Consider the following 26,510-nt stretch of genomic DNA (forward strand, 5'->3'; position numbering starts at 1 on the left):
AAAAAAAAAAAAACATTCTTTCTGTAGTTTCTATTACAAGCTGACATTTGCCCCAGTAGGGTTTCATGCAGTGCAAGGCTCATGTGGGTTCACCTAGTGACTATGAATGGACTCATAGCAGGCTTGCTGTATGGTTTTAATAATGGGACAGGGTAATTAATCACATTTGTGATACCAAACCCAAGAAGCTCTTATCAGATTTGTTGTTGTTGTTATTTTTTGAGACAGGGTCTCACTCTGTCACCCAGGCTGGAATGCAGTGGCACAGTCATGACTCACTGCAGCCTCAACTTCTCTAGGCTCAGGTGATCCTCTCACCTCAGCTTCCTGAGTAGCTGGGACCACATGTTGCTCCATCACACCTGGCTAATTTTTGTATTTTTTTTTTGTAGTGATGGGGTCTTGCCATGTTGCCCAGGCTGGTCTTGAACTCCTGTGCTCAAGCGATCCTCCTGCCTTGGTTTCTCAAAGTAATAGATTACAAGTGTGAGCCACCATGCCCAGCGTATTATTTATTTTTATCTAATTGAATATGTAATTTATGTACATGGTTCAAAATTCAAATGATAACAAAGAGATTCTTGGTCTAAAGAAATCCTGTGCGTCCTCCATGGGAGGAATTGCTGAACCAGATTCTCGTGTCTTTACAGTCTCTCCATATATGAGCATACACATGCATTTGTTTCCCAAATGATTACATGGTGTACACTGTTTGCACCTTTCTTTTTACACTGAACAGTATATCTTGATTTATCACAGAGTGTTCACATTAGCACACATAAAACTGCCTTGTCCATTTTAATAGTTGCATGATATTCCCTTAGATAGCTGTGTCATATTCTATTTAACCAGTGATTTATTAATACATATTTAATTTATTTTCAACTGTTATACATGTTTTACTCTACCTTTAGGATAAATTACAAAAGTAGAGTTTCTAGATCTAAGGCTAGGTTACTTTTTAATTTGAAAGACATTTCCAAATTGTTCTTCATAAAGGATTGAAGTCAGTGCATACGTGAGGACTCTGTGAGTATGCAGGCGGCCCCCTACCTCTGCAGGTTCTTCACCCGAGGAGTCAAGCAACTGTGGGTTGAAAATATTCAAAAAAACAATAAAAAAAACCACTACAACAATTAAAAAAATACAAATTTTAAAAATACAGTGTAGCAACTATTTACATAACATTTACATTGTATTAGGTGTAAGTAATCTAGAGATAATTTGAAGTACAGTCTTGGCCATATAACAACATATTGGTTAACGACAGACCACATGTATGGCAATGGTCCCATTAGATTATAAGGGAGCTAAAAAAATTTCCATTGCCTAGTGACATAGCTGTCTTAACATGGTAGCACAACGCATTACCTTTTCTGTGTTTGAATGTATTTAGAGTTACAAATACTCACCATTGTGTTACAGTTACCTGCAGTATTGATACAGTAACATGCTGTAGAGGTTGTAGCCTTGGAACAATAGGAGCAATACCTTATAGCCTAGGTGTGTAGGAGGCTATATGTACCATCTGGGTTTGTGTAATTACACTCTGTGATGTTCACTCAATGATGAAATTGCCGAATGACAGAGTTCTCAGAATGTATCCCTGTTGTCGAGTGATGCATGACTGTTATACAGGAGGAGTGTAGGTTATGTGTGAATAATACTGCCATATTGCTTGAGGAACTTGAACATCTGCAGATTTTGGTATCCCAAGAGGCTCCTGGAACCAATCCCCAGCAGATACTGAGGAACAACTGTACCTGTTTCTCCACCGTCTGAGGAACATAGTGTTTATTCAAACTTTTTGATCTTTGCCAGTCTGATATTCTTAAAATGTTTTCTTATTATAGTTTGTACTTACAAGTGAGGTTGAGTGTCTTTCAAATGGTCAAAAGTCAGGTCTCTTTCAGACTACATTTCTAGATCCATTGCCCATTTTTTCTAGTGGGTTGTTGCTTCTTTTCTTATATCTTTGCAGTAGCTCTCAGTATGTCAGGTAAGTTAGTCCTCTGCTGTAAAGTTAGTTTTAAATGTTTTCCCCTAGTTTGTCATTTGTCTTTGTTCATCATTGTCTTCAATTGCTTCTCGTGCAGCAGAGCCTGAAACTGGGGATCATGTTCCACTGATCTGTTAAGGGCATGCTCAAGAGAAAGAGTGAAGGGGATAGGGTAGGGCAGAGGGGAAAGATGTCTGAAAATCATAGACTCGGGTTAATTTCAACCTGATTCATGCTCTAAAGCCTAGAATGCCACAGCTTGGTGAAGACAGAAGTAGCTCAGGGTGTTACCCATCCACACTCAGAGCAGCGGGGGATCCTGGGTGGGACACCACTGCCTGTACTACACTCCACCCTGCACTCCCTCATCCATGTATTTCTCAAGTTAAGTTCACTCCATCCAGACTCAGCTTCTCCAGAGGCATTTGGTCATAATTTCTGGAAACTTCTCCAGATGAACTACAGGCCTGACTACTTCAGTGGGACCCAAGGCCTCATTCAACCCACTGGGGACATGACACCATGTAGCAACTATTGGTTTAGATGTAACTGCATCCTAAAGGAGAGGGGGCATCCTTTCAGGATGTCATCTCTCAATCTCCCAGCTGGCCACAGCTTTATCAGGATGACAGCTCCAGGTGCTTATGGTTTGTTTTTTTTTTTTTTTTTTTTTTTTTTTTTCCTCGACTTCCCAGGTTCAGGTGATCCTTTCACCTCAGCCTCCCGAGTAGCTGGGACCACAGGCGCATGGCACCATGCCTGGCGAATTTTTTGTATTTTAAGTAGAGATGGGGTTTCACTGTGTTAGCCAGGATGGTCTTGTCTCCTGACCTCGTGATCTGCCCATCTCGGCCCCCCAAAGTGCTGGGATTACAGGCGTGAGCCACTGCGCCCAGCCACGCCTGGCTAATTTTTTGTATTTTTAGTAGAGACGGAGTTTCACTGTGTTAGCCAGGATGGTCTCGATCTCCTGACCTCATGATCCACCCGCCTTGGCCGCCGAAAGTGCGGGATTACAGGTGTGAGCCACTGCGCCCGGCCACGCCTGGCTAATTTTTTGTATTTTTAGTAGAGACGGGGTTTCACTGTGTTAGCCAGGATGGTCTCGATCTCCTGACCTCATGATCCACACGCCTCGGCCTCCCACAGTGCTGGGATTACATGTGTGAGGGTGTTTTATGGGACATTGAATTCCATGGTCATGTGCCTGCTGCTGTACCTCCTTTAGCACTAAGTGAGTCCCTTGATCCAAGGTGATGGTACATGCTGTCCCACATCGGCAGCCACACGCCCCACAAGCCCTTGGAGAGTAGTTTGGCAGCTGCTGCAGGCAGGAGAGGCAAACCCTTATGTGGAGCATGTGCTAATTTTTGCCAGAACAATTGTTTCTTATTGCAGGGTCAAAGGAGTTCTGAAGTATTCAGCTGGCCGGCAGACAGGACAACTGGTTGGTCTCTTTGAGGGGATGATGCCTTATCAGGGTTGCAGAATTGGTATCCTGCCAGCAGGTCTGCCACGGTGAAGGGTTGTAGTGTATTTGCTTGTACCTAAGTACGTGAACCACGCTTGGGATTTTCTTTCTGTCAGCTGTGTATTGGGAACCCTTTCTGAGGCTGTGGGTGCAATTTACGGGAGAGGCTTCAGAACAGCTCCGCTGGGAAGTGTTTGGGTTTGGGCCACCTGTTCCTGCAGCTGGCACTCTTAGGACAGTCTTGTAGTAAGAACGTGAATGTGTACTGTTGTCCATCCTACATGAACATCAGCAGTTCCTGATGGTTTTGAGGAGGAAGTGTTTACCGCATCAATAGCTACAAACCATGTACCCAAGATTATTTATTCACTTGAGTAAAGATTCCATTTAGCTCAGTTTGTGGCAGTCTACAGTCATCTACCACAGTTTACCCACCATAATTTCTATAGGAGCCAGACTGGGCATGAGATGGGGACCCCTACCCTGCATCATTTACGTTTTCAAGAGCAGCATTAATTTGCTTTTCCCACTGGGAAATGATACTGTTTTTGATTTACTATGGCCAGGGGTCAGGGGTCAGGACAAATTTCGGGGGCTTCCATATGGCCTTTTCTACTTCAATAGCTCTTATTCTTTAGATCAGAGGACCAATAGGAGGATTCTACAAAGTGCTAAGTATGTCCGTTCCTCTTGTATTACGTCTCTTATATTCAGGGAAGTGGGCAGATGGCCACCAGTTGAGTCTTTATCCAGTGGATGCACTTTGAGGTGTACCTGGCTGGGCTTCATGTATTATCTGACTCCCATGTGTTCCTACTCTGTGGAGGACCTTGTTGACAGTTTGGGTCCCTAAGTATCAGCATCGTCTCAGACCCTCTATTTCAAAACCCTCTGAAGACTTTCAGTTCCCATGGTACTTTTACGCAGGTGAATGAAGTCCCTTTGGGGAGAGCTGGGGAAATCACTGTGGCATGTACTTGCCTTGGTGTTGCAGATTGACTCCCACGCAGGCTTGGTCTTTCCTTCAGTCAGTGTGTCTGAGTTTGAGAGCTGCTCCAGATCTAGAAACGGAGTCAGGGATTGATACTTTGCATTGCAGAAGCTCACCTTAGCCTTCTGCTTATTCCGTTTTGATTTTTCTTGTGTATATATATTAAGCAGCACCCTTGTTGGCTTCGTATCTGTCCTGCCCACGGAAACTCCAACATTCTGTGAGCCGTCTCCATAGATCCCTGCATGGAGCCCAGGCTCCCCGGCTGCTATTTTGACCTTGCTGCCTGTTACTGGCTGACACCTAAACCTGCTCTATGCGAGTCAGTGCTGCTCCGTGGCTTCTGCTAGGGGGGGTCTTGTTATACCCTTGCTCCTGGGGAGCCCAGTTCTGTACAAGCACACCTGATGGTTAGCTTCCCCTTCAGAGGCTGGCCAGCACAGAGCTTCTCAGTGATGCCCGTGGCCCTTCTGCACACTCATTAGTGCCATGGTTGATGGAATGCCATCATGTTCTCCTGAGGGACGTGGGCCGCTGGTGGGCTTTCCTGTCATTTTGTAGGTCAATTGTAGTATGTCCACTTCCCCGAGCCTTTCGATACCTGGATCCACTTTGCCGCAGCAGTCCCACGATCTCTGCTTTAATATGAGCCATCGCTTATGCTGAACTTGAAGAGCCTGCCAGCAGTATCTGAGAACGGCCTCTGGACGCCCCCCTCAGGATGTTAAATGCTGTGTTATAGTATGTGCCCTAGTAGAGAAGATCTCCCATTCAGCTTAATATTCTGTCCCCCTGGATCCAACACCTTGAGGTCCTCTCCCAGGTGCATTCCCCAGCTCTGTCAGAACTCGTTAGGCACATCCTGTAGCGAGTCCTAGCCATGAAAAGTGGACAGGGCAGATTCTGGGGAGAGCAAGCATTATCTCATGAGATTCCCATTTCATTTGAGGCCTATGTGTTATATGCAAGCAAGGAGTGTGTCGGGGGCTTCTGTCGTACAACAAAAGGGGATAGGTCACTTCTGTAGGCATAGTTTTAAGAAGAATTTGAGGACTAAGTTTCTCAAAGGCATTTACCCAGCTATCCCCATCCCAAATCTCAGAATCCTGTTCCTTCCCTGTCAGGGCCCAGACCCTGCCATGGGAACCTTATCAATCAAGGCCAATAAAGAGAAGTTATTGGGAGACTGATTTGGTATCAATATTAAAAACAAAAACAAAAACAAACAAACACTTCCATTGTATCTTGTCAGAAGTTATTTTTAGAAGAACTTTCTGTTTAGAGCCAATTCCCCTACCCCAACCTCTAGACAAGGTGCTTGAGGAGGGGGTGAGCCTGCCAGCATGGAGCTGTGTGGTTGGCAGTCAGGCAAGGGTGTGTGAGAGGCTGCCTGGCCATACCGTCTTCTTTCACTAATCTCAGAACTAATGGAGCTGATGGCTGGCTGGTCAGATGTCGCCTTGCTCTCTCACTGCTTCACCATGGTCCTCTCTCTCGTAGCTGTGCTCTTGGCTTGCTGGGACAGTGGGTGTAGGCTGGGCATGGCATTACCATAGGGGCACTGGGTGTTGGCCAGGGGACGGCCAGGGGACACCCAGGAGACAGGGTTTCCCAAGGCAGATGGGGAGCCCATTGTGAGAACTGTCCAGGAGGCATACATACTGTGTCCTATTCAGATATTAGAACAAAGATAAGAGCTGTACTTTTTCTTCACTGATAAAAGTTGTTTTACTAATATAAATATTTCACAGTGAAAGAAATCTCAAATGAGTAAAGATTTATCCCTATAGGAAAAAAGTAGAATCGTGAATCCTCTTTAGAGATCTGTGAGCCTGAGTTTTTGAAGCATCATGGCCAGATTTTGGATAACACCAAAGAAAAGCAAGATAGTGATGGTGATGTCGTGTCACCCCAGCCACAGGGAGGCCAGGGAGAATTCCTGTACAATTCTGTAAACTTAATTCCGGGTACTTTTGTTTCAGCAAAGCACTTGACATATGACCCCATCGTAGTCAATATTTTTTATTACCCTTTTGAGAACAGAGAGTAATATTTGTGGATGATGCAAAACTAGGAGGGATAGCAAATGAAATTATTGAATAAAACTAATAAGATGAAATTTTTTATTGTGGTAAAATATACATAAGATTTATTATCAGCCAGGCCGGGTGGCTCACGCCTATAATCCCAGCACTTTGGGAGGCCAAGGCAGGTGGATCACAAGGTCAGGAGTTCAAGACCAGCCTGGCCAAGATGGTGAAACCCCGTCTCTACTAACAATACAAAAAAATTAGCCGGATGTGGTGACGGGTGCCTGTAATCCCAGCTATTTGGGAGGCTGAGGCAGATAACTGCTTGAACCTGGGAGGCGGAGGTTGCATTGAACTGAGATCGCACCACTGTACTCCAACTTGGGTGACAAAGCGAGACTCCATCTCAAAAAAAAAAAAAAAGGCCGGGCGCGGTGGCTCACGCCTGTAATCCCAGCACTTTGGGAGGCCGAGGCGGGCGGATCACAAGGTCAGGAGATCGAGACCATGGTGAAACCCCGTCTCTACTAAAAACAGAAAAAATTAGCCGGGCACAGTGGCGGGCGCCTGTAGTCCCAGCTACTCGGGAGGCTGAGGCAGGAGAATGGCGTGAACCCGGGAGGCGGAGCTTGCAGTGAGCCGAGATTGCGCCACTGCACTCCAGCCTGGGCGACAGAGCAAGACTCCGTCTCAAAAAAAAAAAAAAAAAAAAAAAAAAGATTTACTATCTTAATCATTTTCAAGTGTAGAGTTCAATGGCATAAAATCAATTCACACTGTTGTGCAACCATCAGCACTATCCATCTCCAGAGCTTCCCATCAGCTCTTACTGAAACCATGTTCCCATTAGACAATGCCTCTCCATCCCCCTCCCACAGCTCGTGGCAACCACTGCTTTACTTTTTGTCTCTATGATTTGACTACTCTAGGTATCTTATGTGAGTGGAATCATACAATATTTGTCCTTTTGTGACTGGCTTATTTCACTTACCACATGTTGTAGCATGTGTCAGCATTTCCGTTGCTTTTAAGGCTGAACAATATTTCGTTGTATGTATAGACCACATTCTGTTTATTCACTTATCTGTCAATGAACATTTGAGTTGTTTCTTGCTTTAGTTGATTGTGAATCATGCTGCTGCTATGAACATGGGTGTACAAATGTCTTTTCAAGCCACTGCTTTTATTTTGTGTATATACCCAGAAGTGGAATTACTGAATCATATGCTTATTCCATGTTTAATTTTTTTGAGGAACCACCATATTGCTTTTCACAGGAGTATCATTTTACATTCCCACCAGTAATGCACAGGGTTTCAATATCTCCATATCTTTGCCAACAATTGTCATTTTCCCTTTTTTAAATAGCTGTCTAGGCCGGGTGTGGTGGCTCATGCCTGTAATCCTAGCACTTTGGGAGGCCGAGGCAGGAGGATCAGTTGAGCTCAGGAGTTCAAGACCAGCCTAGGCAACATAGTGAGACCCCACCCCTGTCACTATTAAAAAAAAAGTAGCCATCCTAGTGGGTGTGAAGTGGTATTTCATTATGGTTTTGATTTGCATTTTCCTAATAACTATTGATGTTGAAAATCTTTTCTTAGACTTGGCTTATTGGCCATCTGTGTATCTTTAGAGAAATGTCAAGTCATTTGCCCAATTTTTAATAGTGTGAGCTACCATGACCAGCCTAATTTTCTTATTTTTAGTAGAGACTGGGTTTCACCATGTTGGCCACGCTAGTCTTGAACTCCTGACCTCAGGTGATCCTCCTGTCTTGGCCTCCCAAAATCCTGGGATTGTAGGCATGAGCACCGCCCCCGCCACAATGATTGATATTTGAACAGTGAATCAGCTTTGCACACCTGGGATAAATCCCGCTTGATCGTGGTATATAATTATTAATACATTATTGGATTCAATTTGCTAATATTTTATTTAAAACTTTTCACCAGGCATGGTGGCTCATGCCTGTAATCCCAGCACTTCGGGAGGCCAAGGCAGGAGGATCACTTGAGCCTAGGAGTTTGAGACTAGCCTAGGCAATGTGGTGAAACCCTGTCTCTTAAAAAAAAAAAAAAAAAGAAAGAAAAAACGAAAAATACAGGCTAGGTGCGGTGGCTCATGCCTGTATTCCCAGCACTTTTGAAGGCCGAGGTGGGCGGATCAGTTGAGCTCAGGAGTTCGAGACCAGACTGGGCAACATGGCAAAACCCTGTCTGCCTCTACAAAAAATACAAAAATTAGCTGGGCCTGGTGGCATGTGCCTGTAGTCTCACCTGCTGGTGGGAGGATCACTTCAGCCTGGGAGGTTGAGGCTGCAGTGAGCTGTGATCGTGCCACTGCACTCCAGCCTGGGTGACAGAGCAAGACCCTGTCTCAAGAATGTATGTGTGTGTATATGTATTTATTTTAGTGGTTGCCTTAAGGTTTACAATATACATTCACAACTAATCAAAATCCACTTCAAATAATGCTGTGCTGCTTCACAGGTAGTGCAAATACCTTGTAACCAAGTATTCCCAATTCACTCGTCCCGCTGCTTATAACATTGCTGTCATTTACTTCATTTATCCTTAGGCTACAGTCACCCAATACACAAATTTTATTTTGAACAAACTGTTAATGTGTTAGAGCAATTAAAATAAAAAAAAAATACTAATTTTACCTACCTTTATTTCTTCTCTGATGCTTTTCCCCTTTACATAGATCAGAGTTTCTGACTATATCATTTTCATTCTCTCTGAAGAAGTTCTTTTAACTTTTCTTGAAATGTTAAATCCCTGAGTTATTGTTTTTCTGAGAAAAATCATTTCTCTTTCACTTCTGAAGGGTAATTTCACTGGATACAGAATCAAATAGTTCCCTCTCTCTTCTTGCTTGGATGGTTCCTGAAGAGAAGTCCAATGTGATTCTTTTTCTTGCCATTTTATAGGTAGGGTGTTTTTTTCCTGTGGAAAAAAATCCCCAGATTTCTGCAGAAGAGATAGTCTTCCTTTCTGATTTTCTTTTTGTCTTTCATTTCTGCAATTTGATGTGATTTGCCTCAGTGTAGATTCCCTGTTTTTTACCGTTTCATGTTCTCTGACCTCATTGGATCTGTGGGTGGGTGTCTGACATTAGTTTGGGGAACTTCTCAGCTCTCATTACTCCAAATAGTTATTGTGTTCTTTTCTTTCTCTTGATACCCTCATTGCACATATGTTACACCTTTTGTAACTGTCCCACAGTTCTTGCATATTCTGTTTTCTTTCTTTCATTCTTTTTTCCCTTTGATTTTCACGTTTGGAGGTTTCTGTTGACGTATTCTTAAGCTCAGAGAGTCTCTCCTTGGCTGTGTCCAGCCTCTTGAGCTTGTCGAAGGCAGTCCCCATTGCTGTTACAGGACTTTGCTTTCTGGCATTTCCTACTGATTGTTGCTTAGCGTTTCCATCTCTGCTTATACTGCCTGTCTGTTCTTACATGATGTCTACTTTTTCCATTAGAGCCATTACCATATTAATCGTAGTTGTTTTAAATTCCCAATCTGGTAGTTCCCAAATCTTCACCGTGTCTGAGTCTGTTTCTGATATGAGGAACTTAGGCATCAGGTTAATAGGCCTTAGTGTGAGGTATGTTTGTCTGGCTGGGAGTTGGGCTGTGTTTACTGTTTGCTGCCCTTGTAGATGCTGGGGGATAAAATCTCTTGTCTGTCCTTGTTTTTGTGTTCCATTGTTTTTGGGTTTTCTTCAAGGTTCCTTCTTAAATAGAGTCTGAGGCTTGCAGTTCTTATAGGTGTGCATCCCTGTTATTACACAGGGGTCCTGTTGATGTGGCTTTCAGGGGAGAGGAAGTGTTCTGTAGTCCTGGAATTAGGTCTCAGTGTTTTAGTGAGCCTGTGTCCCTGGGCCGTGGCCTTCACATGTGCTTCTTAGTTTTGTTTTTTTCCTCCCCCTTAGGAGAGACATAAACGATAGAGGAGGCAGGAATTGGGTATTTCCTTACCCCTAGGTGGTTAGGCTCTGGTAAAATAGTTTTCCTTGAGGAAAGGCCTTTGTTAAGGATAACAGAATGCTCTGGTCATTCCTTTTTCTTTTCTTTTTTTCTTTCTTCTTTTTTTTTTTTTTTGAGATGACCTCTGAGCCCTTTATATGTTGGTTGGAAAACTGGAGTGCTGTGGCACCATCATGACTCACTGCAGCTTCGACCTCCTGGGCTCAAATGATCCTCCCACCTCAGCCTCCTGAGTAGCTGGCACCACAGGCACGCCGTCATGCCCAACTATTTTGTTGTTGTTGTAGAGATAGGGTCTCACCATGTTTCCCAGGCTGGTCTCAAACTCCTGACCTCAAGCAAACCTCCCGCCTTGGCCATCCAAAGTCCTGGGATTATGGGCATGAGCCACCACATCTGGCCTGGTTATACTTTTAAATGATGTATTTTCCCTCCTCCTGCCAGAGTATGAGGAGATGTTTCTCCAGTCACCCTGACAGCCTGGTGGGACTCCTAGTGGTAAAACTCAGACTGGTATGGGGACCTCCCCAGTGACTGTTCCCCTGGAGTTTTTGTCTCATACTGGTCCATGCTCAGTCTCTGCCATTTATCAGTTCCCCTTTCCTCTCCGCTGGTGCTGGCTCTAAGGTTTCTGCTGCGTAATGAGCTGTGATTCTTAGCATTGCATATCTGTCTCTCCATCTTTGGGGTTATTGTTTTTTCATGTGACCTCAATTATCTGATGGATCTAAGAACAGTCATTGATTGTAAGTTTGCCAGCTTTCTTGTTGTGAGGATGGGAGTGATGACTTCTGAGCCCTTTACAAGCTGGACAAGAAATTGGAAAGTCCCATTTCATTCTTTTTTAATAGAGAACTTAACTGTGTGAGGTAATGAACAACTGAAAAATGTTGAGTGCAAGAAGCCTGTTCTTGGGAAGAATCGGCAACCCATTTTAAAAAACAGAAACATTAAAAATGTTATGGTGGTTGGTAAGATGCAGGCAGGAGCACAGCAGGTACAGTGCTGCTGCCCACTGCCTTCTGCACCTGAGGCCCTGTGTCATGGAGGTTTGCTAAGCTAAGTGCCTCACAGCCATGTGTGACCAAAAAAACCTGTTTACTAAATGTTTTAGTCTGTTTTGTGCTGCTATAACAAATTCCACAGACTGGGAAATTCATAATGAATAGAAATTTCTAGGCTGGGCATGGTGCCTCACACCTGTAATCCCAGCACTTTGGGAGGCTGCGGTGAGCAGATTGCTTAAGTCCAAGAGTTCAGGACCAGCCTGGGCTACATGGCAAAACCCTGTCTCTACAAAAATTAGCCAGGTGTGGCGGCACACCCCTGTAGTCGCAGCTACTCAGGAGGCTAAGGTGGGACAATTGCTTTGAGCCTGGGAGGCAGAGGTTGCAGTGAGCCAAGATCACGCCTCCTCACCCCAGCCTGTGTTACAGAGTGAGACCCTGTCTCAAAAAAAAAAAAAAAAAAATCGTTCAGTTCTGGGGGCTAGGAGGTTTAACGTTGAAGGGCACAGCTGGTGAGGGGCTGCATCTGCATCTTATGTTATCCCAGGGCGAAAGGTGGAAGGGCAGGAGAGGGAAGGGGGTCAAATTCATCCTTTTATCAGGAACCTGCTCCTGAGATAACAAACCCCCTCCCAGGATAACAGCATTAATCTGCTCACAAGGGCAGAGCTCTTGTTGCCTAATCAGCTCTTATCTTTTTTTTTTTTTTTTTTTTTTGAGACAGAGTTTTGCTCTTGTTGCCCAGGCTGGAGTGTAATGGTGCAATGTCGGCTCACTGCAACCTCCGCCTCCCGGGTTCAAGCAATTCTCCTGCCTCAGCCTCCCGAGTAGCTAGGATTATAGGTATGATCCACCACGTCCAGCTAATTTTGTATTTTTAGTAGAGACAGGGTTTCACCATGTTGGTCAGGCTGGTCTCGAACTCCCGACCTCAGGTGATCCACCCGCCTTGGCCTCCCAAAGTGCTGGGATTACAGGCCTAAGCCACCGCACCCAGCCTAATCACCTCTTAAAGGCCCCACCCTTAACACTGTTGCATTTGGGGACTAAGTTTCCAGCACATGCTTTTTGGGGGACACTTTGAAACCATAGCACTTCATTTTTCTATTTATGCTCATTTCTCAGCTGCGTTGACCTTTGCAATTGAGTAAGTTTATTTTTTAGTGAAGTTGTGCATGGTGCCATTGTTTTCAGTTTCCCCAGCAGTGACTAGAAAACACTGGCCATCCCTGTTTTAGAATACGGATTCTACGAAAACTAGTAGTTTTGGTACTAGTAGTTTGGGATGTCCATTGCAGGACTTTGATGATGACCTTCACTGTAGAATAGTAGGAGATGGGGCAGCACTGTCCTCAGCCAGTAGAGATTTCTGTAAGAACCCAGGACTCTCTTCCTAGAGTTGGCCCTCCACGCGAGCCAGATTGGAGACCCATGGGCCTGGTGGCTTGAGTATGAAGCACTTGGTTTGTGCTCTCGGCGGTAGTGATGGTGGTGTTGGCTCAGCTCCCATTTCTCATGGCATTTTTTTTCTTCACTTTCTTTCAGTATTTAGGTCAGTTAACGTCCATACCAGGATACCTGAATCCCTCCAGTAGGACTGAAATCCTGCATTTCATAGACAATGCAAAGGTAACCCTATCCTCTTAACCCTGTGCACTAGCCCTCAGCCCCCACCAGCCCTTGGTCCCTGTACACTTGGCCTCGTGGCTGTGAGGAATGAGCCAGTCTCATCACATTATGGGTACACTTGGCTCTTGGCCATAAAGACTATTCCTTAGTATGGACATTAACTTGATTCTCGAGACTTGCTCCATGTGATTTTGGGCTGTTTCCAGAATTTACATTTTCAAGATATTTCAAACCACGTGCTATAAGTCCGAATCTGAAGGCAGTTCCAGAAGAATCTCCCAGATGGTTTGAACACATTGGTGTCCCTGGAATAAGCACTGTTCTGAGGGGAATAACACTGACCTTAGTCACTCAGCATTTGTCACATGTATGACATCGGCCAGCACAATATTCTCAGGAGAAGAGCCCCATGCCGGTTGACAGCTGAGTCTGCATTTCTGACACCCTGTGGTTCTTTCCAGAGAGCCCACCAGCTTCCAGGACACTTGACTCAGGAGCACGATGCTGTGCTCAGCCTGTCTGCATACAACGTCAAGCTGGCCTGGAGGGACGGGGAGGATATCATCCTCAGGGTGCCCATCCATGACATCGCCGCCGTCTCCTATGTTCGGGATGACGCCGCGCACCTGGTGGTCCTGAAGACAGGTACAGGAGGTCAGGGGTCAGGAGGGTCCTTGTCCTAAGGAGTGCATGTGTGAATTTTATGAACTTCTGGAGACAGTTTTTGCAGCTTTGTGTTGGGTGCTGCTGTTTGTCATGACCAATAGTTGGCTTTCCTGTCTCTGAGATCAGCCAGAAGAGGGCTTGAGATCAGTTACCAGACACTGGGAGTCACTGGCACACTAAGAGCCTTTGGGGACTCAATAATACTGGGATACAATATTTAGGACTGGTATCCTGTTCCTCTGCCCGGCGGGGCTACTATTGACTCCCACTGGGTACACTGGAGTTGCCTCTGCCTAGGTGTGGTGGATCCTAGAGAGAACGCAGTGGGTAGGGACCTCACCTCAGCTTGACTGACATTTTGAGCTCTGCACAGTGTCCTTAAAGCAGGGACAGCAAAGATGAGACCCAGACCTCCCAGGAGTTCTTGGTCATAGAGATTACTCTTTGTGTGTCCTTGCTGCCTGCTGCTTTCACAATGGGATAGAATTGGGCAGAATGTTATTTTTGGCTGTGGTGAGTACAGTGATGCCTCACTGGACCCTATCCCAAGCTGCCTATTAATTTCCAGTGGCTTCCAGCCCAGGCATTCATGCCACTGAGGATGAGGGGAGAGACCATGGTTCACCCTCCCTGTATTTTGCCCCTCCCAGTCCTGAGTTTTAAAGCTGGCGTTGCGGTAGGGACAGTATCCTGGGTTCCTTGGATCTCTGCTGGTGACTGGGTTGATCCCAAAGCCTTTCATTTCCCGAGGTCCAGTGGCAGGGTGTGAAGAGGTCGCAGTGGGTCTGCCTAGACCACACACTGTGTTTCAGGTAGCAGAGAGGGGAAGTTGTTGTTCCGTTTAAGGTCAGTAGTTCATTGAGAATCTGGCGAGTATGTTCATTATTGACCCCTTGAGCCATGAAGCTGCCAGCTTGAGTGCGCTCTTGAGATCCGTCCACAGAAAGCCTGTGAGTCTAGATGCTTGGAGTTGCTGTGGTCACAGACTACACAGGGAACACTGGCGGGGTTTATGAAGGTGACTGTTGCTCTGCTTTGTTCTCTGTGTAGCAGTAGCTTAGACTTGCGTACATCCCCCCAACACAGGCACACACCACACCTATACACATGTACGTTACTCACCCTGTCTGGCTGAGAAGGCTGGCTTGGTGGCTACTTCTAGCCATACTGTCCAACACCATGGTGACCCTCCTGTTTTTCTACCTTTGGACCCTGCAGGAGGCCTTAGGCCTGGGCCATCCTTAGGGACAAGGAGTGAGGAGACTGGTTTCTGACTGGCTTCCTGCAGGTATTTCAAGCTGGTAGGGAGGGGAGATAGGCCCCCCTTTTATTTCTTCTGCTGCATGACAGTTTCTCAGCTTTAATTATTAGAACACATTGCTAAAGGAAATGGATAACAGATTTTTTTAAATGGAGAGAGAATGAGCGCCATAGTGAGAAACTTTCCAAAAAATAGATGAAAAACAGGACCTCTGGTCTTTGAGAGAACTTTTGGTTTAAAGGAAGAGAGTGAATCCCTGGGTCCTGGGGGCCGTCTTTCTTGTTTTTGCAGATGCACTGGAGCAGTTTTGTGTCTCCTGTGTTACATGAGGCATGCTGTGTTTATTTTGTAATTTTTAAAATATTTTAACTTTTTTTGTTAAGGATGAGGTCTCTCTCTGTTGCCCAGGCTGGTCTTGAACTCCTGGCCTCAAGTAATCCTCCCGTCTTAGCCTCCCAAAGTGTTGGGACTACGGGCATGAGCCACTGCACTGGGCCGCCATGCTGTGTTTAGGATTAGGAATCCAGAGTTCTCAACATAAGAGACCAGCAGGTGAATAGCTAACGTTTACTCAGTGCCTGCTATGTGCAAGCAAGTCTCTGTGTCTCTTTGGACCAAAAGTACCCTGGTATTTGGGATAGCACAGGAACGGGGAAGTTAGGGGCCAGGTTAGCTGCAATAGGGTCCATGTGGCAGGAACTGCTTGGAGGGCGGTGACTTGAGTTGGTGCCAGATGAGGTAGGGTCACCCGTGCACCCACGGTAGCACTTCCTGGATGATACAGGAGAGGCATACAACTTGCTGCCTACATCCTTAGGCTGCCCACCCTGCTTCTTTGAGAACTGCCACAGGTACACACCAGGGAGCCAACATTTAAAAAATGTTTAAAAGGTAGAGATTTCTTACCAAACTCATACCAAAGAAAGAAAAAAAGTAAAGGGAAACAAGTGAATTTTTTTTTTTTTGAGACGGAGTTTTGCTCTGTCACCCAGGCTGGAGTGCAGTGGTGCGATCTCGGCTCACTGCAAGCTCCACCTCCCGGGTTCACGCCATTCTCCTGCCTCAGCCTCCCGAGTAACTGGGACTACAGGCTCCCGCCACCACGTCCAGCTAATTTTTTGTCTTTTTAGTAGAGACGGGGTTTCACCATGTTGGCCAGGCTGGTCTTGAACTCCTGACCTCAGGCGATCCACCCGCCTCGGCCTCCCAAAGTGCTGGGATTACAGCCATGAGCCATCGCGCCTGGCCAATTATTTTCAATAATATATTTTATTTAGCCCTGTGTACCCAAAACATTATCACATCAGTATATAATCAATATAAAAATTGTTGAGCTACATAGCATTCTTTCTTTGTCTACCTCTGAAACCCTGTGTATAGTTTGCACTCACACGTTTCAATGTGGACTCATCACATTTTGCATACTCAGTAGTCCTGTGGCCAGTGGCTACCACAGGGACAGAGCAGCCCCAGGAGTCTCACTGTGGGGTTTGAGGTACAGTCCCTTATGGAGCCCGTGTCTCTGTGCATGCGCCTACCTTGTACCTGGCCTGGGACAGCCTTCCTCTCCCTCCTGAGGCTGGCCTGCCCTCCGACACCCTGGCACTAGTGGCACTTCTAGGTTTTGTTTTCAGTCCTGAAGTCCTCCCGGGGTGGTCCGAACTGATGGTAAGAGCCCTGCTTCCTGGGGATGGGCCTCCCTCCTGCTATCAGGAAAACCACTGAGTTACTCCATGTATTTCAAGAGATCCTCATTTGTCTAGGGAGGCGATGGGTAGGATGTTAGAAACAAGGGCACTGGGGTCTGACCATCTAGATTGCCACGTGGACAGTGCAGCTCACACGCCCTCAGGCCTGGCCTTTCACTTACCCCGCCTCCGTTTACCCATCTGTAAGAAGGGAACTCCCTCAGAACACATGGAAACCTCCTGGAGGTGACTGTTCTCAGAGTTGTGTATGTGGTCTGTTGTATATGAACTTGAAGCATGTGAAACTACAGGATGACGTGCAGCTCTGGTGCCCTGGTGCTCAGTGGTCGTGTGTTCCCACCCTTCTTTAGAGAAGCAAGGTGTGTCTGGTGCAGGCCCTTCACCCGGGTCGTTCTGTGGGTGCCTGAGCCAGGTAAAGGTCCTCTCAGCCTGTTTCCATAGTGGCCTCAGCTGTTGCCTCCAGTGCCCCCATGCCTGCCCTTTCACTGCACTAACCTGAGATGGTATTGACTTCTTAGCCCAGGACCCAGGGATCTCCCCCAGCCAGAGTCTGTGTGCGGAAAGTTCCAGAGGTCTCAGTGCAGGCTCCCTGTCGGAGAGTGCAGTTGGGCCCGTGGAGGCATGCTGCCTGGTCATCCTGGCTGCAGAGAGCAAGGTGAGACTTTCTCGCCCCACTCACTCAGAACCGAGTCCTGTTCCTGGCTCCTCGCAAACCCTGCTCATGGCCAGCTCCGCCTGTGGCCCCACCCTGGCCATACCCAGCACAGTGCTGGGTACTGCCCTGGACCCAGCTACTTCCTCTGCCATTGCCTGTCCCCGCCTCACCCTAGTCCCCGCCCAGCCCCACCTCTCTGCTCAGCCCTGCCCCAGGCATTGCCCCCATCCTGGCCCTGCCCACAGCTCCTCTACCCATGGCTGCATCCCAGGTCCTGCCCCAGGCCCAGGCTCCCTAACAGTTCCCACCCCTGTGCCTTCCGACCCTTCTATCTCCAAGCCCCAGCACCTTCTCTGAGACCACCTGGCTACTGAGCTTTTTGCTTATCATTCTTCAAGGTGCCCCCACGCTGATGGGCGGGCAGCGGCAGTCACCTGCCTGGGAGCTGCATCCTAGACCTGCCTGGTGTTCAGGACTGTGCTTATAGATTACTCACCACCTGGAAGAGCCAAGGGCCGGGCCCTTGTAGGCTAGGGTTTGGGGCCCCCTCAGCCACCCAATAGCTGTGGGGCCTTGGCAGTCACTTAACACCTTTCTGTTTAATTTCCATATCTGTAAAATGGATACTAGTGACCACCCACCTTAAATATCCTGTAATGAGCATTTCTCAGTGTTGGTGCTACTGTCATTTTTAGCCCAATAATTTTCCACTGTGGGAGGCTGCCCTGTGCATTGTGGGGTGTTGAGCAGCATCCCAGCTTCTCCCCTTGTGACAGCTGAAAGTATCTCCAGATATTGCTACATGTCCCCTGGGAGGGGTACAAAAATTGCCCCAGTTGAGAGCCTCTGCTTTAGACAGCACACTGTTATAAAACTGTTTTATAGCTGTTAGAAACGCCTCCAGGTGGACTGTGATACTGATGGTATCTCCTCTCACCTGTTTCCTGGGCTGGGATAGGGTTGTGAGGGTGTTGACAGGTCAGGTTAATGGAAAGAGGACGTAGGGCTGGCAGCTAACACTTGTGCCCTGCACAGTCCTCTCACACTTGCAAAACCACCCCTGGGCCATGTGGCAGTCCTAGATGGAGTCCTGGGGCAGTTGGCTAGGTCTCCCTTTTGACACCCCTTTGGGTCAGTGAAAGGTAGAGGGACACATTCTGGCATCCGCTCTTCATTCATGTTGATTGAGCATCTGGGCTGCCCCAGGTATCCTGGAAGCTGCTTGGGAAGGCACAGTCTCCAGCCAGACTGACTGAGCAGCTGCTGTCCCCTACTGCAGGTTGCTGCCGAGGAGCTTTGCTGTCTGCTAGGCCAGGTCTTCCAGGTTGTTTACACGGAGTCCACCATCGACTTTCTGGACAGAGCGATATTTGATGGGGCCTCCACCCCCACTCACCACCTGTCCCTGCACAGCGGTATGTTGAGTGAGAGTGGGCAGCGGGTGGGAGCAGAGACAAGAGGGGCTACTGCAGTGGCCCCCAGCTCCCCATGAGTTACCCCCGGAATAGCGCAGTTACTGCCGTGACATGGTGGCCTTTTGTTCCCAGACTTTGCTGTTCACATTAGCCCATAGGGTTTCATCAAGGCAGAAATGTCACCTGTCCTTGAGCGAGTTGCACCAGGTCAGCACGATGGCTTCCTGGAATACATTTGGGGTCTTCGAACACTTTTTTGGAACCACTTGTGGCTAAAGTCACTTAATTTAACTCAGAACAAAGAGCCTGGAGAAGGCTGCTAGCATTAGGGCCTGTGATGGAATTGGGGAGGCTGAGAGTGGATCTGGGGAGCCTCCTTTTCGGTATGCCCGGACCATGGCTGCTCTTAATGTGAAACTCCTTCCAGGACCATGGCCAGACCCATGGGAAGCTGCTCAGGCTGCCCTGGGAGGTCAGCTGGTAGTGGTGGAGCAGTGGCAGATGGGGAAGAATCGAAGGCACCCCAGAGCTGCCTCCTCCTGCATGACCCACACAGCATTTTCAGGAGTCTGTTAGTCCATTGAAAACACTTCATCAGCAAGCTCACTTGAGTTAAATCTTTAAAAACATCATCTGTTTTTCAGATGTATTACTTATTGAGGATTAATGGTTTACATAAATCAGGTGCATAAAAAGCTGTTGGAGGCCGGGTGTGGTGGCTCATGCCTGTAATCCCAGCACTTTGGGAGGCTGAGGCGGGCGGATCACCTGAGGTTGGGAGTTCGAGACCAGCCTGACCAACATGGAGAAACCCCGTCTCTACTAAAAATACCAAAAAAAAAAAAAAAAGAAAAAAAAAGCTGTTGGAAACAGTGTGGCTTGTTGAGTGCAATTTCTTCTTTTTATGGAGATAAGTCCCAGCCCTCTACCCTTTCCCCAGTAACATACATCTCAGTGAAGAGAGTAAATGGTGGAGAACCCTGGGGAAGCCTGTGCCGGTGTGAGGGCTGCTCCTCAGTGCCTCCTCCCTCCCTTTCTTGCTGCTGGTGCCAGAGCCCTTTGGGGCACGTTACGCCCTGTGTTGGCCCAGCAGCTGCAGAGAGGACAGCTGCTGAGCTCTCAGGCATGCTCTCCATCTCATTTAGTCCTCAGTGACCTAGTGAGTTAGGTGCAGTCTTCATCCCCATTTTAGAGATGGGGAAGTAGAGGCTTAGAAGTCAACAGTATATCCAGAGGAATGTACCATATGAGTAGCAGATGATTTATCAAACTGCCATTCAGTTTCAGTGTGATTGGTTTGGCCCTTGTACTTTAAAATTCCCAAAGGGCCTTTTTTTTTTCTTTAATAATTTTTTTTACTGAGAAGTACACAAGTCATACATGTACAGTTGAATGAATTTTCACAAAATAAACACATCATGTAACACCACTACTGAGGGCTGCTGAAGTGGGCTTCTTCGCCTGCCAGCCTTTCCCAAGACCTCCCCCTGGGATCCACACACAGGTGTGCACACATTACGCACACCCATACACACATGCATGCATTCTCTGCTTATTTCTGCCTTGGAGTTTTGCTTGCTGTGTTCTCTCTACTCCAGCTATGCCAAAACATAGCAGCATAAACAGCAGAAATATATTCTCTTATAGTTCTATCCATTAAGAGTCCAATGTGGGTCCCACTGGGCTAAAGTTGAGGTGTCCACAGGGCTGGTTCCTTCTGGAGGCTCCAGAGAAGAAGCCATTTCCTTGTCTTTCCAGCTCCTAGAGGCGGCTGCATGCTTTGGCTCACGGCCCTTCCTCTGTCTTCACAGCCAGCCACGTGACATCTTCCACAGTCACATCTTCCTTTGACTCTCAGCTTCCTCTGCATTTCAGGACTCTTGCAATCACATTGAGCCCACCCAAATTCTCCAGGGTCATCTCCCTATTTCAAGGTCAGCTGATTAGCATCCTTTACTCCCCTTTGAAATTGGTAACATATTCACCAATTCCAGGGATTAGGATGTGGACATCTTTGGGGGGTCATTATTTTGCTCTCCATACTTACCTTGTTCCTAGTGCCAGAAATGTCCCTTTTATCTCCCAGCCTCTCCCTCTGCTCCCATTTAAAATCTTACCCTCTCCGCAACACTCACCTGCCTCACTCACAAAGCTTTCACTCACTGCCTGCGCTGGTGTGGAAATGTGCCTTCCTCAGGTTTAGAATAGCAAATTACAGTCTGTGTCACGCAGACCTAATGTCATTTGTTGAATGTAGCTGCTCAGTGTTAGACCCTTTGCTGGTCTGAGGGTCTCAGGAATCCTGTGGCTTCGCTGGGTTCAGGTGGGGAGTCAGACTGCCCGGCTCTGACTGTGGTTGCTGCTGCATGACCTGGGCCAAGTTGTGTAATCTCTTTGACTTACTTCCTCGTCTGCAAGTGAGGATAGGGGTGATATGTGCCTGGGTTAAAGGAGACAAAGCCCCAGTAACCCTGCGTGGCACATGAGTGATACCTCAAAAACAGCTTTTGTTGACTCTGGCCATGGGTGAATGTGAACTTCAGCCCAGCCTGCAGCAGGATTTGCATTTGCCAGGATCCCCAGGAGGGGTGTATGTGGGCTTAAGTCTGGGGGGCCCTGCCCTGAGGCACACAGCACATTCCAGAGTGTGGGCAGCTTGCTGAAGGACAGCAGGGTCCCTGAAGGCCAGGGCTGCCGCTGTCTCCTGTAAATACAGCAGTGGGCTGGACTCAAAATGCCTCCCCACCATGTCCCCGAAAGTCATCTTAGTTTTCTGCATCTTCCTTACAGATGACTCTTCTACAAAAGTGGACATTAAGGAGACCTACGAGGTGGAAGCCAGCACTTTGTGAGTGCACATGCCACCAAGCCGTGCGGTGGGACACGCACCAAGTGCATTGCCCAGTGTTGTCCAGGCTGCAGCCAGTCGGCGCCCCCATCTCAGCCCCACCTCGCTAAGCCATCCCCAGACCCACTGTCCCCAGCTTAGTGAATGGTTGAGGCCTGACTCGCCGCCCTCTCCTCGTAGACTTCTAGAGCCCTTGCTGTCCCTCTGGTCTCTCCCTGCCCATCTTCCCATGGCTTCCCAAGAGTGAACTTGTAATAGGCATGTTGGATGGAGCTGTTCCCCTACCCAAGTCTGCCGAGGCGCTGGCCTTCCAGCCCATATCTGCCACTGCCTGGGTCTCTGTAGTACTTCAGCCCACTGGTGCTCTCCATTCCTGCCACCCCACAACCCCGGCTCCTCCCTCCGAGCCTTTCGCTTCCCCCTCCCAACAATGCTGCCCACCACCTTGACCTATGTACTCCCTCCCTTCACTCAGAGCCTACCTCAGAGCCACACCCCCGGGGAGCCCCAGGACCAGGCCAAGCTGACCACCTTGCATGCTCGGCCAGCTCTCCTGTTATCATCATCATCACTTACATTCCTCTGTTCAGGGACAGTGACCCACACACACAGCATGGACTAAGTTTCCTGAAACGTGTGTGGGATGGAGGGTCAGGGAAGCCACCCACTCACATACCACATTCTTCCGCAGCTGCTTCCCTGAGTCCGTAGATGTGGGTGGTGCGTCACCCCACGGCAAGACCATCAGTGAGAGTGAGCTGAGCGCCAGCGCCACTGAGCTGCTGCAGGACTACATGCTGACGGTAGGCCTCTGCCACAGGGGCGCTGGGTTGCTTGAGGGAGGGGGTGCCCTAGGGAGGATGCGGGGAAGGGGAAGAGGAGGAGGAGGAGGAGCAGTGCCTAGCACTGTTGGTCAGTTTTGCTGACATCACTGCCTTTTCCCGGGGATAGTCTAGGAGAGCATGAGTCAGTAGGGCTGAGTTGGGGGTGCTGTGGCCATCAGGACTGGACTTCGGGCCTGTGCTTGGGTCCTGGGGGAGGGGAGGGAACAGTGGCCTCTGCAAGGCTACATGGCCAGACACTTTTATCCTTCCCATCTTATATAGTTCTGTCATAGAAAACTCAAGTCTTCCTAATCTGCCTGTGTGTAGCCTGAGGGCACAGGCATTGGCCTGGTACCAGGTTGCTAACTTCCACCCTGCCCTGCTGGCTCCTGTCCCTCCCATGCACTCTGTGTTCCAGCTCAGGAGAGTGGAGCTGCCTGGGTGCCTTGGTCTCTCTGGGTGGGCCCCGTGCCAAGCCTGATAGGATGGGGACACATTGTGGGCATTCTGATGCCCCAGCCTGTGCAGAGGTGAAGCCAGAGACAGCTGGTGCTCTGGCTGGGGTTAGTGGCTGTCGCAGGGTGGGCCCGACTGCCGACTCTTGCCCACTGTGCCCAGCCCTGCACCTGGCTCTGCTCTCTTGCAGCTGCGCACCAAGCTGTCGTCGCAGGAGATCCAGCAATTTGCAGCGCTGCTACACGAGTACCGCAATGGGGCCTCTATCCACGAGTTCTGCATCAACCTGCGGCAGCTCTACGGGGACAGCCGCAAGTTCCTGCTGCTTGGTGAGTGGGCCCAGGAAAGAGAGTGGCTTGTCCAGACCTGGCTTGGGGAGGCTGATCCCTCCTGGGAATGTGCACACGGACCCCTCAGTGGGTACAGCAGGGGCTTCATCAGGGATGGGAGATTTGAACCAGAGGTGGTCATGAGAGCACAGTCCAGAGATCGGGGAATCTGCTGTGATTAATCAGAAGGGCTTTTCCCAGGGACTGTTGGGGGCCCACCGACAGGCCTTCATTCTTCTGGGAACTCAGGCTGAGCTGGGTGGGTCCTGCCAGGAAGCAGCAGAGATCTCCCAGGAGCAGGGCTGGGAGTGAACACAACCCTGAGATTTAGGAGAAGAGTGCTGGAGGAGCCAGGGAGGCATGGGTTTTGGTGAATGTGTGGGACTTCAAGGCGGAAGGACCAGCGTTTGCCAAGACCCCCCCAAAAAGCTCAGCACATTAGGTCAGTGCAGCTAGAGGGCTGTGTGGTCTGAGCAGCAGAGTTGGATGTTGGCCCCACACCTCTCAGGGACAGTGACTTAGCTGTGGGTTCCCTCTGCCGACAATTAGAACACAGCAAGTTGGCAGTAGTTTGTTGCTGGTAGCCATTTGAAGGCTTCTGGGTCCTGGGCCTGTTTTTCCCGCAAACCAAGGAAGGTGGATTTGTTACCATTGTACCGATCTGGCAGTGGCAAGCATGGACTGCCTACCCAGGGCTCCCTGCTCTTAGAAGCGTGAAGGGCTGGAGGCTGGGGCAGCCTGTCTGTACAACAGGTTCTGTCTAAGCAGTGCCCACCCCTTCTGTGCTGCGTCCTGTGTCGCCTCCTGGCGTGGGACTCTGTCTGTCCCTCCACAGCAGGGAGTGGAGATTCTGAGAGACACACTAGGCTTCCCGCATAAGAGGGCAGCCCTCTGAGTTGGGGCAGCCACCCAGGCCATGGCAGGGAAACAGTGGACTTTGGCATGAGGCCTGCCTCCGAGAACTGCACCCTTGTTGCTGGGTGCCAGCAGGCGGCTTTGAGGACTGCTCTGGGCCTCAGCTTTCCCCACTGTAAAATGAGGACTTTGTGAGGACTGTTAGAGAATGAGAGGAGACCACAGGTTCTTGGCCTGTGCTGGTGCCTGTGGGCCATGGAGTGTGCCTGTGGCAGAGGCAGTAAGCTGTCAGGGCCAGCAGCAGTGCCTGTCAGAGTTGAGGTTTTAGCCCAACTGTCTGGCCCCAGGAAGCATGATTTCAACCAGGATGCTAGATGCAGTGAGCATGGCATCAGGGTCCCCAAGGCTATGCACCAGGGGCAGCTGTGGCCCTGTCAGGGGGCTTTGAGCCCTGAGAGAAGAGATGAGTGGGTTGAGCCGAACTGGAGGTGCCATGCTGGGTGTTGTGTGTCTGCAGGTCTGAGGCCCTTCATCCCTGAGAAGGACAGTCAGCACTTCGAGAACTTCCTGGAGACCATTGGCGTGAAGGATGGCCGCGGCATCATCACCGACAGCTTTGGCAGGCACCGGCGGGCCCTGAGCACCACATCCAGTTCCACCACCAACGGGAACAGGGCCACGGGCAGCTCTGATGACCGGTCAGCGCCCTCAGAGGGGGATGAGTGGGACCGCATGATCTCAGACATCAGCAGCGACATTGAGGCGCTGGGCTGCAGCATGGACCAGGACTCAGCATGATGGGCAGTGGATCGGGGGGCACCCACACCTTCTGCACAGTCATCGTAGGCCTTCCCAGAAGGAGCTACCCAGACCTGCGTGTCAGCCCTTGGTTGGGGCCAGGGAGAGGCTCCAGGCGCAGGTGGCCCTGGGTGGCCCAGGTCCTCTACTGTGAAGGAGCAGGGAGCTGCCGAGGGACACGAGCCCCAGTGCGGGGTGGAAGGCTCTTTGCCTTGTCCACCAGGGCTCAGCCAAGCCCTGCAGCGTGTCCCCGCTCGGGGAGGGCCTGGTCGAGCTGGCAGGGAGAGCCAGTCCTGTCGGCTGGGCCCTTGGACAGCTGTCAGTTTTGCACATGATGTTCCTATTGTAACTCTCAGAGACCTTAAAAAGTTTACTGCAATGTGAATAATTTAATCTCTGGTTGCCAAGCATGTTTCTGATCCAGTTGGGTGAAAGCCATCGGTACCAGGAGGGGTGTCTGCTCTGGTCTCTGTCCCTGGGTCCCGTCTGCCCTGCGGCACCTGGGACTCAGGTGGAGGTGGAGGAGGCAGCAGGCTCTTGTGCCACAGGAAGGACTTGATTTGGACTTGAGCAGCGTGGATGTGGGGCAGGAGCGAGCGTTCTGAGGCCTTCTGTGGGCAGCAGGCGTGTGTTTGGGAGCACCTTGGTCTTGACACCCTGTGCACTGAGTCCTTCAAGGTCACTGGCTGTGCCCCGCACTGCCCCCGCTCCCGTCCCCCTCCCCCGCTTCTCCTCCCCAGCTGTGCTGCAGGTGTTTTCCTCAAGCAGCCTGCGCTACACCATGGAACAGAAATGCTATCTGAGATCTGGTCACCTTGGAGCCCGGGGGCTGGGTCTTCAGAGGCCAGTGTGCAACTCTGCCGACTCTCCCTGTGCCCTCATTGTGGTCCTGTCTCCATTCTTGTTCCATGAGCCCTGTTGGCCTTGGTCTTGCCTGTACCCTTTGGGCCCTTGCACACCTTCTTTGGATATGGGAAGAGGAGGAGAGGTGACCTGGGTCAGGTTGTCCTGGGCCTCTCCCTCCACTGGAGAGCAGCCACACCCCTGCTGAGACCCCCAAGGGGATAGACATCTGGGAAGGAGATTGGCTGTCATATCTCCCTCCTGCCCAGGTAGGGGGCCTGGCCTTGCTGGCTAGAGGGGCTGCATGTCAGGCCCCAGGACTTCTCTGGCCCAGGCTCGGGGGAGCAGGGAGAGCCTCTGGGGCTCCATGGACTGCCTGATTGTGTCCAGGCCAAGCCAGAGGATCCGGAGTATCTCAGGCACCTTCCTGAAAAAGGTGGATGGGTTTTTGCGGTATCACAGCTTCTGGACAGGAAGGGGTGTGGTCAGTGTTTTTGTTTGTTTGTTTTGTTTTTCTCAAGACGGAGTCTCACTCTGTTGCCCAGGCTGGAGTGCAGTGGCATGGTTTTGACTCACTGCAACCTCCACCTCCTGGGTTCAAGAGATTCTCCTGCCTCAGCCTCCTGAGTAACTGGGACTACAGGTGCCTGCCACCACGCCTGGCTAATTTTTATATTTTTAGTAGAGACAGGGTTTCACCATATTGGCCAGGCTGGTCTCGAACTCCTGACTTT

The 26,510-nt window shown here is 49.3% G+C and overlaps 1 protein-coding gene across 1 annotated transcript in view; it reads left to right on the top strand.

The window, feature by feature from the left end:
- CCM2 (cerebral cavernous malformation 2) overlaps positions 1–25,343 on the top strand; it is a 55,704-nt gene extending 30,361 nt beyond the window's left edge. Inside the window, exons 3-10 of the mRNA XM_011983270.1 lie at positions 13,034–13,117; positions 13,579–13,762; positions 17,272–17,408; positions 18,688–18,823; positions 21,614–21,671; positions 22,363–22,474; positions 23,142–23,280; positions 24,653–25,343. Coding sequence (XP_011838660.1) covers positions 13,034–13,117; positions 13,579–13,762; positions 17,272–17,408; positions 18,688–18,823; positions 21,614–21,671; positions 22,363–22,474; positions 23,142–23,280; positions 24,653–24,933 — 1,131 coding nt within the window. The 3' untranslated portion in view covers positions 24,934–25,343. The remainder of the gene's footprint in view (positions 1–13,033; positions 13,118–13,578; positions 13,763–17,271; positions 17,409–18,687; positions 18,824–21,613; positions 21,672–22,362; positions 22,475–23,141; positions 23,281–24,652) is intronic.
- Positions 25,344–26,510: the final 1,167 nt, after the last annotated feature.

Source organism: Mandrillus leucophaeus, unplaced genomic scaffold, assembly GCF_000951045.1.
Source record: "Mandrillus leucophaeus isolate KB7577 unplaced genomic scaffold, Mleu.le_1.0 Scaffold248, whole genome shotgun sequence".
NCBI lineage: Eukaryota > Metazoa > Chordata > Mammalia > Primates > Cercopithecidae > Mandrillus > Mandrillus leucophaeus.